General features: G+C 37.1%; 1 protein-coding gene across 4 annotated transcripts in view; it reads right to left on the minus strand.

The window, feature by feature from the left end:
* Znf143 (zinc finger protein 143) overlaps positions 1–18,703 on the minus strand; it is a 63,290-nt gene that overhangs the window by 19,508 nt on the left and 25,079 nt on the right. For 3 of the 4 annotated variants that reach the window (XM_026409573.2, XM_026409572.2, XM_026409571.2), the window contains exons 8-14: positions 17,620–17,739; positions 15,858–15,933; positions 14,607–14,732; positions 11,333–11,512; positions 6,410–6,637; positions 3,101–3,249; positions 272–433 (exon numbers count right to left, since the gene is read on the minus strand). In XM_026409573.2, the coding sequence (XP_026265358.1) occupies positions 272–433; positions 3,101–3,249; positions 6,410–6,637; positions 11,333–11,512; positions 14,607–14,732; positions 15,858–15,933; positions 17,620–17,739 (1,041 nt within the window). The remainder of the gene's footprint in view (positions 1–271; positions 434–3,100; positions 3,250–6,409; positions 6,638–11,332; positions 11,513–14,606; positions 14,733–15,857; positions 15,934–17,619; positions 17,740–18,703) is intronic. The other variant, XM_026409576.2, reaches the window with a different exon arrangement.

Consider the following 18,703-nt stretch of genomic DNA (forward strand, 5'->3'; position numbering starts at 1 on the left):
CTGGGCTGAGTACTTTACATGCATTATCTCATTTAATCCTTATATTGATCTTATGGAGCAGATAGAACTATCACTCCTAATTAAAGATGAACAAAAAAACAGACTCTGAGGGTTAATTAGCTAAGAAATTCCAAAACTGGATTCAATTTGAAGTTTTTGTGCCTAACCATTGTCATATATATAAAGTTGTGTAACAGATTTTTTTTTTGTATGTGCAACAGTTTTGAAATGGATATATGTATTGACTGATATAACAGACAAAGGTAATTACCTGCTGCCCTTCTGTACCCTCGGCGGTGACCATAGCAACAGAGTGTGTTCCTGCTGAAGAGATGACTGCGTCATGAGCAGGGACTGTGATGGGTGTGCCATCCTGCGTTACCATTGTGATGGTGTTGCCAATGGCCTGCATGTCAGCTTGAGATATGTTGACCTGTAATACAGTGCCTTTTACAAATCAATGCTTCATGTTATATTTGGCGATCTTAGTTATAGGGCCTGACCTTTATATAGGTTTACTCTGTGGGAGCAAAAAAACCTTTCACAATTGAATAAATTATTCTAGTAATCAGACGAATCAGTCTTCTTCTTCCTTTTTTTTTTTTTTTTTTTTGGCACTAGAGGCACAGAGGCACTTTACCACCGAGTTGCATCCCCAGCCCATTTTATTTTTTATTTTGAGACAGGGTCTCACTAAGTTGCTAGGGCCTCGATAAGTTGTTGGGGCTGGTCTCAAACTTGCAATCCTCCTGTTTTAGCTTCCTGAGTCACTGGGATTACAGGCATGCACTACTGTGCCCGGCAATCTGTCTTTTTTTCTTTTTTTTTTTTTTTTGTGGTACTGGGGATTGAACCTAGGGCCTTGTACATGCAAGACAAGCACTCAACCAACTGAGCTATATCCCCAGCTCCAGCAGTATTTCTTAAATGATCTCTTCCTCTTCTCTCCATCCCTGTTGCTAGCTGAGACCCTTATTTTTCTCTCTTCTGAATTTCTGTAGTAATCCAATTCCTTTCCAAGTGTCCAGCATAACTGTTCCCTAACCATCCTCCACCTTAACACCTTTCTAAAACAAAGCAAATCAAGTCTTATTATTCTACTTGTTAAAATTCTCAGTTACTTCTTATCCTTCACTGTTCAGACTTCCTCTGTGGCATCCTTAACCTTTCATGATCTAGCCTTTACCAACTACTACTTCCTAATTTGCATCTGACTCTCCAGCCACAACTGATTCCCAGTCCTAGACAAAGTCACATTCATGGCTTTTCCCTTCCCTTCATTCTTAGCATGGCAAGCTCATGAAAATTCTTCAGGAACCAACTGAATGACCAAATCTATAAGAATCTCCAAGATTCATTACTTTCTACTTCAGGCTTCCACACCACTTTATATGCCCATCAATTATATATCCCTCATTATGAGAAACTGTTCATTTTAGAAATGGCTTTCTCCTAGACTGTGATATTCCCTTTCCTGTACACCCAGTATTGAGTACCAAAATGTCTGGCATGGGATAGATGGTCAATAAATATCTGTTGAAGGAATGGAATGGAAATCTAATTACTGAAGGAAAAGGGAAGGTTGAATCTAGAAGAAATATAACACTCATTAGGATGGGGAAGACAGTTGTTTTGGAGTATAAGAAGAGGGATTAGATTTATTCCGTATGGTTAAAAAAGAACCATGAATTAACAATACAGAGGTGGGTTCCCTATAAATAGTAGAGTTCCCCTGGCTGCCTCTTAACAGAGAAGTTAATCAATCACTATGTATTAGCTCAGTAAAGGATATTTCAAAGTTGCTATAGAAGGGATTTCTCCTACATAGGAAGGAAGGGTAGATTAAATGACTTCCAGAGGTCCTCTGTTTGTGATGATCTGAAAGTTAGGATGTGGCTCAAGCGGTAGCATGCTCGCCTGGCATGCATGCGGCCCGGGTTCGATCCTCAGCACCACATACAAAGATGTTGTGTCTGCCGAAAACTAAAAAATATATATTAAAATTCTCTCTCTCTCTCTCTTTAAAAAAAAAAAAACTGCAAATAATGTGATGATCTGATTCAAGACAAAGTTTTAGAGCTAATGAATTAAAATTAGGTTAAGTAAATATGTTTAATCTTTCTTGCATGCCAGTCAGTGGGCAGAGTACTGTGCAGAATTCACAATGTCAAAGTGGGGGCTGGGGGTGCAAGCATGTGATAGTATGAATGCTTTGTATTATTTGATCCTGAATGGGTTCTGCCACCTAATATAGGCATGTTAATAGTTATCAATTTGTTAAAAAGGCAGATTAATTATGGAAGGTAAAAGTCCAAGAGAGATGAGTAAGGAGAGATTCATCCTTGGAAGAGACAGATAAAAAAGCACATTATACCCCAACATTCCTGATTTTAAAGGTACTAAGAAAACCTTAGTTAGAACTCAAAAATAACATCAAAGTTAAATTATTTTAAGCTAGCAGAATCTAGAAAACAACGACAAGTTTAGCTTTTAGAGAACAGCCATTAAACTGTGCATTTTCTGGAGGAAATCAAGATATTTGCTTTATTAACTCTGTGGAGTTAGTTGAGTAAACTTCCATGATTCCTGGAAAGGAAGAGTGCCACAGTTTGGAAATTTCATAGGTTTGCCTGTCACTTATTTCCCAGGATCTTTTATTGAGTCCAACATATCCTGATCACCTCAGCCAAGGCTCTGCTGTTTTCTCAAACCTCATCTCTTGGACCTAATTAGCCACCAAATCTATCCCTTCTCAGATCTGTGTTTCACATGGATACTTTTCAAGCCCTCAGTTTCCCTGTGGTTCTGACCTTCATTACCCCTCACCTTTGAGTGACACCAGTAACACACCATATGAATTTTACAGGGACGTAAACATTCTCTCCCTACTAAACTCACTTCATGTAATCTCTTTCAGTAGCCTATGGAGAACTTTTAGGAGATATGTTACTGCCTGCCTACAGGCTGAAATCCAACCTTTATTCCTTGATATTCCAAGGAATATTCCAAGGAAACTCTTCAATGAGGACCTGGACTGTCTTTTCAAAAACGGTTGAAGAGAAATATGATTTAACTTGACTAACTTTTGATAGACACTTACATGCTGGGTCCCATCCTGGGATATGAGTGTAACTTGTTGACTCAACCCAGACTGGGTTACTGTGGCTACTTGTGTGGATACAACATCATCTCCTTCTACACCTGTAACATATGTGATCTGGGACCCCTTAAGAACATCTTCACCTTGACCTGTTTAAAAAAAAAAAGAATAACCTCTATGACCAATTAATCAATCTGTTTAGAAAACTGAGAATATTTTAATATTAAAGAGAATATTATATAAAATTTATATATAGTATATTCTAAATCATGAAAAAAGCTTCTAGTACCTCCTTCTACTTCCCTCACTTCTACATTTTGAAAGCTAAACCAAATCATATCAGACCACATCAAACCTTTCCCATCAAGTTTAAGTGTTTTAATTTTGGGGGACCACTTTTTAACTCTTTTTTTTTAATATTTATTTCATAGTTGGACACGATACCTTAATTTCACTCATTTATTTTTTACGTGGTGCTGAGGATCGAACCCAGGGTCCCTCGCATGTGAGACGAGCGCTCTACCGCTGAGCCACAACCCCAGCCCCACACTTTTTAAATCTTAGTTGAAATAATTATGTGATATTGTGCATATGTGTTGGGAAAGGGAAGGGAGAAACTCTATAGAAAGACTAGAAAAAAATCCTTCAATACAAAAAGGATGCACTAAGTTCTTGGAGTCACTTAAGAAGCCATACAAGTTGGGGGTGGGGGCAGGGTGAGAATAAGAAAGACAGTAGAATGAATTGGATATAACTATGTTCATATATGAATACATGACCAGGGGCTGGGGTTGTAACTCAGTGGTAGAGCACTTGCCTAGCACATGTGAGGCACTGGTTCAATCCTCAGTACCACATAAAAATAAATAAATAAAATAAGGCATTGTGTCCATCTACAATAAAATATATACATATGTGTGTATGTGTGTGTGTGTGTGTGTGCACACATATATATATGAATACACGACCAGTGTAACTCCACATCAGGTACAACCACAAGAATGGGAAGTTATATTCCATGTCTGTATGTCAAAATACATGTATAACTAAAAAGCACAAAACAAAATGAACCATAAAAGTAATAAAAGAATCTTCATAAACATAAACCACAAAACTACTAAACTTTGCAAACTCTATCTACTAATTTAGCCTTTAACACAAGTGACTCATTACAGGTTATCAATAAACAATGACATCATTGTGTAAAGACAATGTAATGGCACATTATCTGGGTTGAAGTTAATCATTTAAGAAGTTAAACAAAAGCAACCTCCTTACTTCTTTATTTTGCAAACCACTAGCAAGTAAACAGCAATTTTAAGTCATTACTGCTATACTTGTCAACTAGGGAGATTACCGATCTCTATTCTTCCAACATTTTCCACTTCACATGAAGTAAGAGAAAGAAAGAGAGCAAAAAATTTTCCCCTACAAAGAAGTAATCTGTAAGTCTTCTGAAAGTCAGTAGTTGATGCATGCACATGACTATTGCCATTTCCATGACAGTAATGACTTCACTCTTTTTTCTTCTGTTCCACAGATATTTATATATACTATTATTCCAACTGGTTACAAAACCCAAGGAACCATGTGAAAGGAAAACAAATCTATACCTATTCTTAGAAAAGCATTCTCCCCTTCCTTGTGTCTTTCTCCTCTCCTTTCTTTCTTTTCCTTTCTCCTTCCTCCTTCTCCCTTTCCTTCCCTTCTTTCTTTTTGTACTGAAGATTGAACCCAGGGGTGCTTTACCACTGAGCAACATCCCCACCCTTTTTATTTTTTATTTTAAGACAGGGTCTCCTAAATTGCTTAGGGCCTCACTTAGTTGCTGAGGCTAGCCTTAAACTTGCAATCCTTCTGCCTCAGCCTCCAGAGTTACTGAGATTAGCCATTGTGCCCCACCAGATTTTGAGGGGGGGGTTGTGTTTTTTTTTTTAAACCTAAGTTATCACAAGTTCAAGGCCAGCCTCTGCAATTTAGGGAGGCCCTGTCTCAAAATTTTAAAAAGGGCAGGAGATATAGCTCAGTGATAGTGTACCTCCTAGATTCAATTCTCAGTACTGGGAGGAAAAAACCAGGAAATTTTAATAATATGAAATATCAACATATAAGAAAGGATCAAGGTGGCTGGGGTGTGGCTCAGTGGTAAAGCACTTGCCTCCCTTGTGTGAGGCACTGGTTTCAATCACTGTTTCAATCACATGCACAACTAAAAAATATTTTTAAAAAAGAAAGAAAAAAGATAATCAAAAGACAGAGCATGGTGATACATGCATATAAGCCCAGGGATTCAGGAATCTGAGACAGAATTTCAAGTTTGAGGAGGACAGTTTTGGCAATTTGTCTTGACCCTATCTCAAAAAAAAGAAAAAGGAATGGGGTATAGTCAGTGGAAGAGCACCCCTAGGTTTAATCCCTGGTACCACCAAAAAAAGAGAGAAAAGAAAAGAAAAAGATAAAGGGCTTAAAAAGTGTAAGAGTCTTATAACTACATTTTTGTGTGTGTATACTGAGGATTGAACTCAAGGGCACTTAACTACTGGGCAACATCCCCTGCCCTTTTTTGTATTTTACTTAGAAACAGGGTCTCCCTGAGTTCCTAAATACCTTTCTAAGTACCTTGCTAAGCAGGCTTTGAACTTGCAATCTTCCTGCCTCTACCTCCCGAGCCACTGGGATTACAGGCAAGTGCCACTGTGCCCAGCCTTGAATATAATTCTATAAAATATTTTTTCAAAGTTTTTTCCTCATTGAAATGAGTTATTTTGTTTCTTACTATATACCTAACAGCACCTGAATCAATGAAGTATTATTTGGAGTACTTCTCTAATCTTACGATTAGGCTGCCCCTACCTCATTCTCTTCCCTCACTTCACACCACCTTCCCAGGCAGAACCACCATCCTGATCAGGCTTCTTTCAGTATCTCTAATTTACTTTGCTCTCTCTAACCTCCTGCTTTTTGTAGTATCATACCTTCTACTTGAAAGTTCTCATCTTTGCTGTTTCCCTTCCCCCAACCCGTTTCTTCACCTAGTTAGCCTACATGAAGATTCACCCTCTAGATTTTCTCCAAACACCATTTCCTCAGAGAAACCTACACCTTCCCAGATAAGACCAAGTTCCTCTCTTAACACAACCCAGAGCTCTAGTACCTTTCTTCAATAGTACTTTTCACAGTTACAAATTGTAAATTTGTATTTACAGAAAAGAAACTTTCTAATTTGAGAAAATGTTATGAATCATAAATTATACTCATAGTTGTTTGATTCTCAAACTCAGAAACAGCTATAATGGACAAAAACCTTACCTGGGGGAGGCTCAAAAAAGGCTTCTTGCTCCTCCTCAATGGGCTCAGTGTCATTGTGGGCTGTCCGTTTGTGCATAGCTAGCGTGGAGATCTGCTTGTATGTCTTACCACAGTGATTACAGTTGTATGGTTTGGAGTGAGTGTGAACGACGTGGTGTTTGTACAAACTAGAATATTCTGTAAACCTTTTGTCACACCCAGGAACTGTACAAACATATGGCTTTTCCCCTAAGAAAAACCAGCACACAAAAATGTCAGCTTTAAAAAAAAAAAAGGTCAGCTTTTACATAGGTATATTTTTACATAATGATTCCATTATGGGGTGGAAGACCTCTAAAATTAAACAGTTGCCAAATCTGGGCTGTGGACATAGAGCAGTAATGAAGCGCTTACCCAACACAGCAACATATACACATAAAGCTTGCCAGATCTCTTCATATCCTACCACGAGGGAAAAACCGTAACTATAATTTTAACTTGGCTCAAAAGGTAGTCTACATTCTGAATATTGTCCTTAAGCATCAATCCCAATGTTCCCTTAATTTCAAGAGATGAGAGAATTAAGGATGATGTTATTACCCAGTTTAACTTTGATGAAACAATAATTTATTGTTTCCTATAACTAGATAGATATACCAATAATAAGAATAACAAATGCAAGTATTACTATAACTAATGCAGCTTACCCAAAAAGTTTTATAAAGATAATGAAAAAGGATTTTTTTAAAAAGTCTACGGACAAGTTAGACATGTCAATATTCAACTATATATCTAAATATATCTAAAAGAACATTTACAATTTAACTTCACTTGACCTCTTAGATCCAATCAAAAGCTATTCTTTCCCCACCAATAGCAAGTAGACAAGACAAATGGAAGAACTATTAATTCCTGTTCTATCAAATAATCTGAGAATACTATAAATAGTATATAATATTTTTTGAACTTTTTATTATGGAAAATTTAAAACCTACACAAAAATATAGAGAAACAGTATAACAAAACTCCATGTACCAATCACTCAACTTCAACTATTAATTCATAACCAATATTGTTTCATTTATTTATTACATATTTATCCCTTCTTCCTACCCAGGATTATTCTAAAATAGTTCCAGAAAACATTCTATATTATCCGAAATGTGTGAGATTATGTATATGAAAGATGGATCCTGTTATTTTTAAACAACATATAATCAAAATTAACAATAATTACTTAATATCACAGAATATCTAGGCAATGTTATTTTGTGGTGGTATGGGGACCTAAAACTGAAAGCAAATGGAACAAGTTATCCTAATTATAGTTTAAGTGAATACTTTTATCCACACTGGGGCATGAGGAAAATAAATTATTTCAAGTAATTTTTTTTGTAGTTTTAGATGAACAGAATGCCTTTATTTGTTATGTGTTGCCTCATACATGCTAGGCAAGCATTCTGCCACTGAGCCACACCCTCACCCCTCATGTAACTTTTTTTTTAGTATTTTTAGCTGTAGATGGACACAATATCTTTATTTTACTTATTTATTTTTATATGGTGCTGAGGATTGAACCCAGTGCCTCACACATGTTAGGTAAGCACTCTACAACTGAGCCACAACCCCAGCCCCCCATCAAGTAACTTTTATATAACTAATATTTTATATATGGCATTTAACTAATGTCCTCAGTCTTGAGCTAGGGAGGAGGCAGCAGTTGCAAACAAACCTTGAACTCTTCAATAGGCTTGTGCATTGTGGTGGTATGACTGAAGTGATACTAAAATTATTTGAGATGTAACTAAAGACTGAGCAAATGAATAAATATTCAATGCTGTAGAAGCCAGGGTTCTCAGTGTGGAAGAGACATACAAATATGGAATGGGGAGGAAGAGCCTTGTGGGATGAAGTAGAATTGAAGTATTAGTGTGAACTCTTCATTTCTGATATGGAATGTGTAAGTGTAGCATGTTCCAGCTAATTCTTATTTTATATCTTCCTTGGTGCATTTCTTCTCATGGCTCTAACCACAGTAAAACTACCCACAAAAAAATCCCTCACTAACATAATTAAAGTTTTAGACATAAAAGTAATTGGAAATGGCTTCCTGTCCTCTTCCCAATATCCATTCTCAAAGCAGGCAGGATTAAGTTCTTATCTTGGTAGATGGTTGTAAGAAAAATGTAGTGAGGGAAAGGGAAGTGGGAGTAGATTTCCTAAGCAGGAAAGTGGCAGCAAATTTCAACTTGGAAAAATCAGCCAATTTTCAACTGAGAACAGAAATCCCCACTAGGCGGCACCAAACCATAGTTAAAAACTGAATGGAGCAGAATACAATGGCACATGCTTTCAATCCCAGCAACTCCAGAAACTGATGTTGGAGGATGGAAAATTCAAGGTCAACCTCAACAATTTAGTGAGATGCTATTCTAAATAAGAAAATAAATAAATAAATAAATAAAACTAGGGACTGGGGATGTAGCTCAGTGGCAAAGCACCTCTGGGGTCAATTCCTGGTACACCCCCATCAATTTTTTTTTTTTTTTGCTTGAGCTTTAGAGTTCCTTTTGGCTGGCTACATGGCTTCACATGGGTCATCTGATAATCAAACTTCATGACAGACTGCATTTTATGAAAAAATTGAAAAGACAACCCATAGAAGGGAAAATACTGCAAATCTGACAAAGGACTTGTATCCTGAATAATAAATAATTCTTACAACCCAATAGTGAAAAAACAACCCAGTTAAAAAAGGGCAAAGGATTTGAAAAGATATTTCTCCAAAGAAAATATATGAAAGGCCAATAAGCACATAAAAAGATACTTAACATCATTAGCCATCAGGAAAATGCGAATCAAAAGATATCACACTCACTAGGAAAGTTATAATAAAAAAAAAATAACAATTATCTGCCTATGGTGTAGACCAAATGGAAGCATCATACATTGCAGGTGAGATTGTAAAATGGAACAGCTACTTCAGAAAACAGTTTGGCAGTTCCTCAAAAGTTAAAAAACAGGGCTGGGGTTGTAGCTCAGTGGTAAAGTGCTGCCTCTCCCATGTGAGGCCATGGGTTTGATCCTCAGCACCACATAAAAATAAATAAATAAATAAAATGAAATAAAGATATTGTGTCCATCTACAACTGGAAAAATTTTTTTTAAAAAAGTTAAAAGATGGGGCTGGAGATATGGCTCAAGCGGTAGCGCGCTCGCCTGGCATGCGTGCGGCTCAGGTTCGATCCTCAGCACCACATACAAACAAAGATGTTGTGTCTGCAGGAAACTAAAAAAAAAAAAAAAAGATGGGAAAAACTCATTGATGAGAAAAAAAAAAAAGTTAAAAGACTTTTTTAAAGTGACCCAATAGTTTCCAATCCCGTTTTTTTTTTTTTTTTGTATTGGGGATTAAATCCAAGGGGTGCTTTATCACCAAGATACATTCCCAGTCCTTTTTTTTCGGGTACCAGGGATTGAATTTGGGGGCACTCAACCACTGAGCCACATCCCCAGCCCTATTTTGTATTTTATTTCACGGCAGAGTCTCACTGAAATTGCTTAGCACCTCGATGTTGCTGAGGCTGGCTTGGAACCCACCATCCTCCTGCCTCAGCTTCCCAAGCGCTGGGATTACAGGTGTGCGCTACTGCACCTGGCCCCAGCCTTTTTTAATGTTTTATTTTGAGACAGGATCTTGCTAAGTTGCTTAGGGCTTTGTTAAATTCCTGAGGCTGACCTTGAATTTGCAATCCTCCTGCTTCAGCCTCCTGAGTGGCTGGGGTTACAAGCATGCACTACCATGTCTGGAGAATCATTATGCTTTAAATGGATAAATGGGGCTGGGGATGTGGCTCAAGCCGTAATGCGCTTGCCTGCCATGCGCGGGGCACTGGGTTCGATCCTCAGCATCACATACAAATAAAATAAAGATATTGTGTCCACCGAAAATTAAAAAATAAATATTAAAAAAATTTTTTAAAAAATTCTCTCTCTATCCCTCTCTCTTTAAAAATAAAAATAAATGGATAAATGTCTAGTATGTGAATTTTATCTTAATATAGCTGTTTATTAAAAAATGAGAAGCCAAGCATGGTGGTATACACCTATAATCCCAGTGACCTGAGAGGCTAAGGCAGTAGAATCACAAATTCAAGGACAGCCTGGGCAACCTGGTAAGACCTTTGTCTTATTAAAAAAAAAAAAGAGGGGGGAGGGGGGCGCTGCTGGAGATGTAGAGCACCAACCCTAGTTTCAATCTCCGGTATTGCCAAAAAAGCGGAAAATGTATCCATAGATCATCCCTCCTTTTCTACCCCACAAGCTCCACAAAGTTTAATTTAAGAAACACCCTTACCATGGCAGCATAATACAAAAGTCCTCTGATTACTCCTCCGACTTCACTGCGTACAAATCTTCTACATGTAGTCTATGCTCTAATTATATGGAACCATCCAATATTATGTTTTTTCATAACTTTGTGCCTATATTCATTACACTTCCCCTGCAAAGAATAATCTTCTGTCTACCTTTTACATCAGGATTCAGTCTAAAAGTCAAATTCCCCAGTAAAGTCTTTCTGAAACATTTCTTCCGTTCCTGCAAGAAATGACTATTCCTGCCTCTGCTCCCAAGCATCTTGTTCATGTTACAGACATTCTTCAGCAAGTTGGTGACCACTAATCTCTCCCCAACTAGACTGTCTTATCTGTCTCTAAATCTATGGTGTCTGGTAGAAAAACTCATGATAGATGTCAATAATTGTTGAAGAAACGAACATACAAAAGAATGATTAAGTTGAAAAATTTTAAAGGTGTTTAACTTCTTTCCTCCATGCCAACTGGTAGGAAGAAAAGAAGAGATTAGCTAGGTATTGTTTCTGGAAGGGGCAAGAATTAAACTAAGCCTTCAAAGATAAAGGACCAAGAAATCAGAGATCATTACCTGTGTGTATCCTCACATGATTTTTATAATTGGTTGCGCTGGCAAATGCCCTCCCACATCCTGGTTCTGTGCAATAATAAGGTCTTTCTCCTGTATGTGTCCTAATATGCACTTTTCTGATATTTGATGTTGTAAAGGACCGACCACAGCCTTCGAAGGGACACTTAAAGGGCCTTTCTCCTGAAAATACAAAAGGGAATAAATTAAATGGTGCAAAAATATATAGAAAATTGAAATGTCTTATCTTCAATTTTGCCTGGGATCAGGCTCAAGACTTGAGTCTTCTCTTTTAGGCTTTTTCAGTGTCAGTTTCCCTTTTAGGCTTTTTCTTTTCCCCCTGGAAAAAGTATTTTCCACTCCTAACAAATTTGCCTTAGAAAAACTGAATGGTATTCAAAATTCATCAGTGATTACATGTCTCTCTATGATGGAATCATTCAGGTGTGCATATTAAAAATTGAGCTGAGAAAAGCACGGAAAGAAATGGCAGAAAAAAATAGAATAAGGATTAAGTTAGAACAACCCCAGAATCTCTTAAAAGTTTGTTTCCTGCTTTACTTATGCTATGATATCTGGCAGATAAAATAATTTTAATCTTTTAAAATCTAGTGCTTAGCATGTTTGTCAAAATACTTGCTAAATACATTACTATTCTCATAGTCCAAACTTATGAATGAAAACTCTGCCAATAATATTCCTTCTCTCCTATTTGCTTTATACAACCTTGAAACTCAAAAGTCCTTTGAACAGTCAAGCAGGAGAGATAGCTTTTGCTTTCAATTTCTATGTGCCCTTTTCTATAATGAACTCAAGCAAACAACTTCTGGAGCAGGGAAAAAAAAAAGGATCTTTATAGACAGACACAAGTATTTTATATATATATATATATATATATATATATATATATATATATATATATATATATATATAAAAAGAGAGAGAGAGAGAGAGTGAGAGAAAGTCTGTTATTTTTCTTTGAGTCAAATAAAATTATGGTTTCCCTGTTGGTACAGACCATTCCAAAAGATTTCTGCCCTCAAGTTTGAAATCATTAAAAAAGGAATGGAATCTTTTTCTTTTCTTCAAGTAAATTTTTCACCATATGTTCACCAAAGGAGAACAGAATTCATATTGGGCAAGTCCCATCTCCTCCAAGTCTAGAAAACCTCTAAAGTCTTCCCACCTGTGACATGCTATGAAAAGCATCAACTGTTCTAGGACAATTTTCATTGTACTATATGTATTACTATTCTGTAGCACCTAATTTGTTTTTGACTGAAATCACCTAAGTTCCTAAGCCCCTTATTCAACCCAACATTGTACCATGTTAAAATGCTATGCCATTATAACATTTTAAATCATGAAAATGTCATGATAAAAGTGGTGTATGGGGGCTGGTAGCATTGCTCAATGGTAGAGCTTGTCTAGCACGCAAAAGGCCTTGGGTTTAACTTTTGGCACCACCAAAAATAAAGAAATAACAAAACATAAAGACCAGTGTAAGGGGCTGGGGATGTGGCTCAAGCGGTAGCACGCTCGCCTGGCATGCATGGGGCGCTGGGTTCGATCCTCAGCACCACATAAAAATAAAATAAAGATGTTGTGTCCACCGAAAATTAAATGTCCCTGGGTTCAATCCCTGGTACCAAAAAATATAAATAAATAAAATCATAATCCTGACATTTTTGCTCAATGTCAATGGTTGTATATAGCTTTTATACAACAAATTGACTTTATATTGCAAATCCAAACAAAATTTATAGCATCTTGGAAACACTTGCCTTTGATACAATGAACAAAAATAAGTGCAGGAATGAGATGAAAGCAGATACCTACATCCATTCCTAAGCATTACAAAGTAAAGCAAATTTAGGATCATGTTTGTACTAAAGATTAATCTTAGTTGCTAGAAGAATCCTCCCTGGAAATTTGTTAAACTATAACAGAGTATTTGGAAGTGCAAAAATCGCAACATTTGGGGACAAAGTTATGACACCATGTTTAAAACACCTATACTAAAAATCTCTAAATTATTTTATGCTTTATTACTTAGTCAATAGCTTAAAATAGCATCTTTTATCAACAGTTTCTGAATTGTGTTCAGCTCTGATCCAAAACAAATACTTAAGGCAGGCGTAGTGGCACACACTTAGAATCCTAGCTCCAGTGGCTAGGGATGCAGAGACAAGAGAAGCTTAAGTTCAAAGTCAGCCTCAGCAACTTAGTGAGGCCCTAAGCAACTTAATGAGAGCTAAGGGGTGGGGATGTGATTGGTGGTTAAGAGCCCCTGGGTTCAATCCCTGATACCAAAACAAAAAACCTAAAAACAAATAATCACCCTTATAGTATCAATTCCACAAGCAGTCAAGCATAGGGGAGAGAGGGGAGATAAGAATAAAGTACCACTTAGAAAAAGAAGGTAAGAGCGCTGGGGATGTGGCTCAAGTGGTAACGCGCTCGCCTGGCATGCGTGGGGTGCTGGGTTCGATCCTTAGCACCACATAAAAATAAAATAAAGATGTTGTGTCCACCAAAAACTAAAAAAAAATAAATATTAAAAAAATTCTCTCTCTCTCTAAAAAAAGGAAACAAGCAGTTTAAAAAAGAAAAATAAGATAAAGACATTTAAAGAGGAGAAGAGATGATCACAAGTAACAAGTCTTTTTTTGGAGAGGGGGTGGGGAGAGGGGTATTAGGGATTAAACCCAGGAGCACCCTATCTCTGAGATATATCCTCAGCCCTTTTTATTTTGAAGACAGCTTCCCTGAGTTGAACTTGTGATCCTCTTGCTTCAGTCTCCAAGTCCTTGGGATTACAGGCATACACTGCTGCAAGTGGTTACATGTTTTTCTTTCTGTGGGGCTATTAGGGGTTCAGATATTTTCTTTAGCAGCAGCTTACTGGAGAAGTGATACTACACTCAGGCAGAATCAGGTGCCTTAGGTTTTGTTCTCAGGCTACAAACTAGACATGCAATCCTAGGAAAATGAACTTGTTGCTCAGATAATTTCTGCAAGCTGCAAGGGATGGTACTCTAGAGCCATTGTTCATCTCTTTTGGAACACAGACCCTTTTAAGAATCTAAGAGAGTCTTGAGCCCTTATCCTGGTAAGAAATATATAAACACAAACAGCAAATTCCATGGAATTTCAGGAATTTAAAAGAAGCCTCTGATACTGATTCCCTGAAATTTTTCCAGATACTCCTTCCCCAAATCCCCTCCCTGAAGATCAAGAATTCTTGTCCTAGATATGACACTATTTACAATGGTACCTGTATGAGTTCTAATATGTTTCTGTAGATCTCCTGATGTTTTGAAAGATTTGGTACAATTATCTTCTGAACACCGATATGGCTTTTCTCCTGTATGAGTTCTGACATGACTTTTTAATCCATAACCTTCAAGGAAAATTTAAAAGAAATTTAATTACACAATACTCCTCTAAACATTCACATTGAAATTAAAGTACTGAAAAATACAGTAAATTCCAAGAATAAAACATGTTATTAAAAACATCCTTAGACGGCTCAGGACTATCACACTGAAAATTTTTAGTAGTTTATCTTTGTTTAGAAGTGTGTGTTTAATTTTTTAAAAGTGTCCCAATTGGGCTGGTGTTGTGGCTCAGAGGTAGAGCGCTTGCCTAGCACATGTGAGGCCCTGAGTTTGAATACTCAGCACCACATAAAAATAAATAAATAAAGGTATTGTGTCCATCTACAACTAAAAATATATTTTTTAAAAGGTGTCCCAATTATATTAGATGATGCTCACAACTCATATCCAAAAAGTTTAAATTGGATTCAAGACAAGGAACAAAGAATGAATGTTAGGAGGACTGGTACATGTTGGCCCTGCCACATATATCCCTGGATAGACTCCATCCCACTGTTAAGTTCCAGTTCTCAGTGGTTCCCTAAGGTCTGTATTAATGTTAAAATTTAGTCAGCTTTTAAAATTTGGCTTTTATTTTTCTTGCTAAAAGAAAGCAGAACATGGAGTAAAAAGCACCAAAGTAGGCAAAGACAGGTCTATGAAGGAAAAAAAGAACACAGAGAGGGGTAGAGCAATCAGGCTAAGGAGGCAGTTAAGAGTTAAGAAAACCCAATAAGGGCTGGGGGATGTGGCTCAAGCAGTAGCGCGCCTGGCATGCGTACGGCCTGAGTTCGATCCTCAGCATCACATACAAACAAAGATGTTGTGTCTGCCGAAAACTAAAAAATAAATATTAAAAAAATCCTCTCTCTCTCTAAAAAAAAAAAAACCCAAGAAGAGATGGGGTTGTGGCTCAGCGGTAGAGCGCTTGCCTAGCACGTGTGAGGCCCTGGGTTTGATCCTCAAAAAATGAATAAATAAAGGTATTGTGTCCGACTACAATTAAAAAATAAATATTTTAAAAAGAAAAGAAAACCCAATCATGTGTTCTCTGGACTCAAGAAAAGGATGAAGGGTCAAGTTTTTGCCCACTTATCTCTGCTTGACCTCCATCAGAACCTAGAAACAAAGAAAATTTATGTTCTTACCTGTTGCAAAAGCTTTCCCACAGCCTTGATGTTCACACTGATAAGGCCTGTCTCCTGTGTGTGACCGTTCATGGACCTGTTATTAAAACACAGGCATGATTGCATTTCTTCCACACACTCCTCAAGTAAGATGATTTTAACACAGACCTATTTTCCCCTCTTATTGCTGAGTGATTTTGTTGTATGCTTTTGAAAGAAATAAAACACCTTTTCCACAAAAACTATAGCCCAGGGATAGGGATATAGGTCAGTGGTACAGTACTTGCTTAGCATGCTGAGATCCTGGGCTGGATCCCCAGCACTGTAAAAAAAGAAGACAAAGACAAGCAAACAAGCCAGGCCCAGTGGCACACACCTCGGAGAGACCTTTTTTGTATTCTATTTAGAGACAGGGTCTCACTGAGTTGCTCAGCAACTGGCTTCTGCTGAAAGCTGGCTTTGAACTCACAATCCTCCTGCCTCAGCCTCCCAAACTGCTGGGATTACAGGCATGAGCCATGAGGTTTTGCCAGTTGCCCATGCTGGCCTCAAACCTGCAATCTTCCTACTTCAGCATTCCAAGTAGCTCGGATTATAGGTGTGCACCACTATGCCCAGCTTACATTTAAGTTTTTTTTTTTTTTTTTTTTGGTTGTAGATGGACACTATATCTGTATTTTATTTATTTTTATGTGGTGCTGAGGATTGAATCCAGTGCCTCATGTATGCAAGGCAAGCACTCTACCACTGAGCTATAGCCCCAGCCCATATTTAAGTTTTTATTTGTAGTCCACATCTAGGATGAGGGGATAAAATGGGCTTAAAATATTCATTTTAATAAGGAACAGGAACATCTGAGGTCTGAGTTTTTCCAGAGTGATTAAAGGTACCTGCATGAAACATGCATGAAGAGTATTAGGACAGGGTGCAAGGAAATGTTACCTAATGTAAAAAGTGTAGAGGCTGCTATTAGAGGGGTCTAAGTTTGAAGTAAGGTTCCACCACTTCCTTCTCTAAACCTTGAAGTCCTCTTTGTAAGGTGGGGACATAATAGTATCTATTGCTGTGACAAATGTGTAATCATGACAATGGCCATTCAATGAACATTTCTCACATATCAGGCCATTTTTCTTAGTACTTTACAGAGACAGCAGCACTTACTTAATTCTCATAACCACTCTGTGAGAGAGGTACTCTTATGATCAAATTATAGTTGGAGGGGAATGAGGTACCAAGAAGTCAATTATATGCCAAGGTTATACACTAACAAGTAATGAAGATGGACTCTTGGATCACTACTCAAAATATGCTAAGTGCACACTTTCTGACATAGTTATTTAATATGTCTTAGATATTGTTATAATGAGTCACAGTACTTCTATTGTGTTCATCTACAATTAAAATAAAATACTTCGTCCAAAAATTTAATACAGGACAAATTAACATCAACTTTTGCTGGATTCTGGTGAATCACTGTTAGCAGAGTGAACATACACATCTCTCATATAATTACATAAACTTCATATTTGACCAAATGTTTTGAAATATACAGAGTGTTTCATATGTGCCAGGTAATATGCAGGACATCAGGGATATACAGGTGAAGAAACACAGTCCAGGCCTTTAAAGAACTGACAGTTTCTACAGTCTGTACAGGCTTTTGTGTGTCTGAGTGTGAGCATGTGTCAGTATTTTGATAAGCATTTGAATGCTATATGCATATCACATTAGTATTTAATGTCCTAGGTATACTTATAACTAAATAAAACACTTATATATATACCTTGAGATGATGAGCTGTTGTATATAATTTTCCACATCCATCATATTTACATTGAAATGCTTTTTCTCCACTCTGTTGAGATTTAGCAGTTACTCTTGTTGCATGTCCTTGTAAGACAATCTAGATAAAACAAAAATTATTATTTAAATTACTCATATGGAAATAAAAAAGCTAAAATTTTCACAGTAAAAAAAGATAAAGCTATAATGTGGGTTCCAGATTCAGATAATCACTTTATCAAGAGTCTATCAATCTAAATCAGTTACATTCTTCCTGTTCCATTGCTGAAGTCGGCATCTCTGAAACAGTAAAAAGGAGAGCTACAGTTGAAGGCACTGCTAGTTCAAAGATCTATTTCTCTCCTAGAAAATCAACCCAAGTATCATCCCCATTGTATGCACGTATTTCTTGACATACTATTACTTAACTATGCTTTTTTTTAAGGACACAAGCCCTAAAATGTCAAATACATTTTCAATTTCAGAAGCATTTCAAAAGCAACGAGAAAAGCTGGGCCTAGTGGCATATATGTGTAATCTCAGCTACTTGGGAGGCTGAAGCAGAAGGATCCTAAGTTCAAAGCCAGTTTAGGCAATCCTGTCTTAAGTCAAAAAATAAAAAGGGCTGAGGCTGGAATTGTGACTCAGTGGTAGAGTGCTCCCCAAGCATGCATGAGGCACTGGGTTTGATCCTCAGCACCACATAAATATAAAATAAAGATATTGTGTCCACCTAAAATCTAAAAAATAAATATTAAAAAAAAGGGATGTGGTATATAGCTCATTGGTGGAACACCTCTGGGTTCAACAGTAACAAAGAGAAGGCAGAGGAGAAAGAAGGAAAGAAGGGAGGGAGGGAGGAAAGAAGAAAGGAAGAAAGAGAAAGATGGAGAAGGTTATGTGCAGGCATTAGGTCATTTAAGTCACCTATAGGAGATAATATAATCAATATCACATTCTGAACTTATATTCAGCACAAGATCTTTCCTTTTGGATATAATACCATAAGAATTCAAATAACACTCCTATGCCAGTAAAGGCTTTTAAAGATTGCTGCCTATTTTAGAAATTATGATACCACAAAT

This window comes from Urocitellus parryii, chromosome 4 (assembly GCF_045843805.1).
Source record: "Urocitellus parryii isolate mUroPar1 chromosome 4, mUroPar1.hap1, whole genome shotgun sequence".
Taxonomy (NCBI): Eukaryota; Metazoa; Chordata; class Mammalia; order Rodentia; family Sciuridae; genus Urocitellus; species Urocitellus parryii.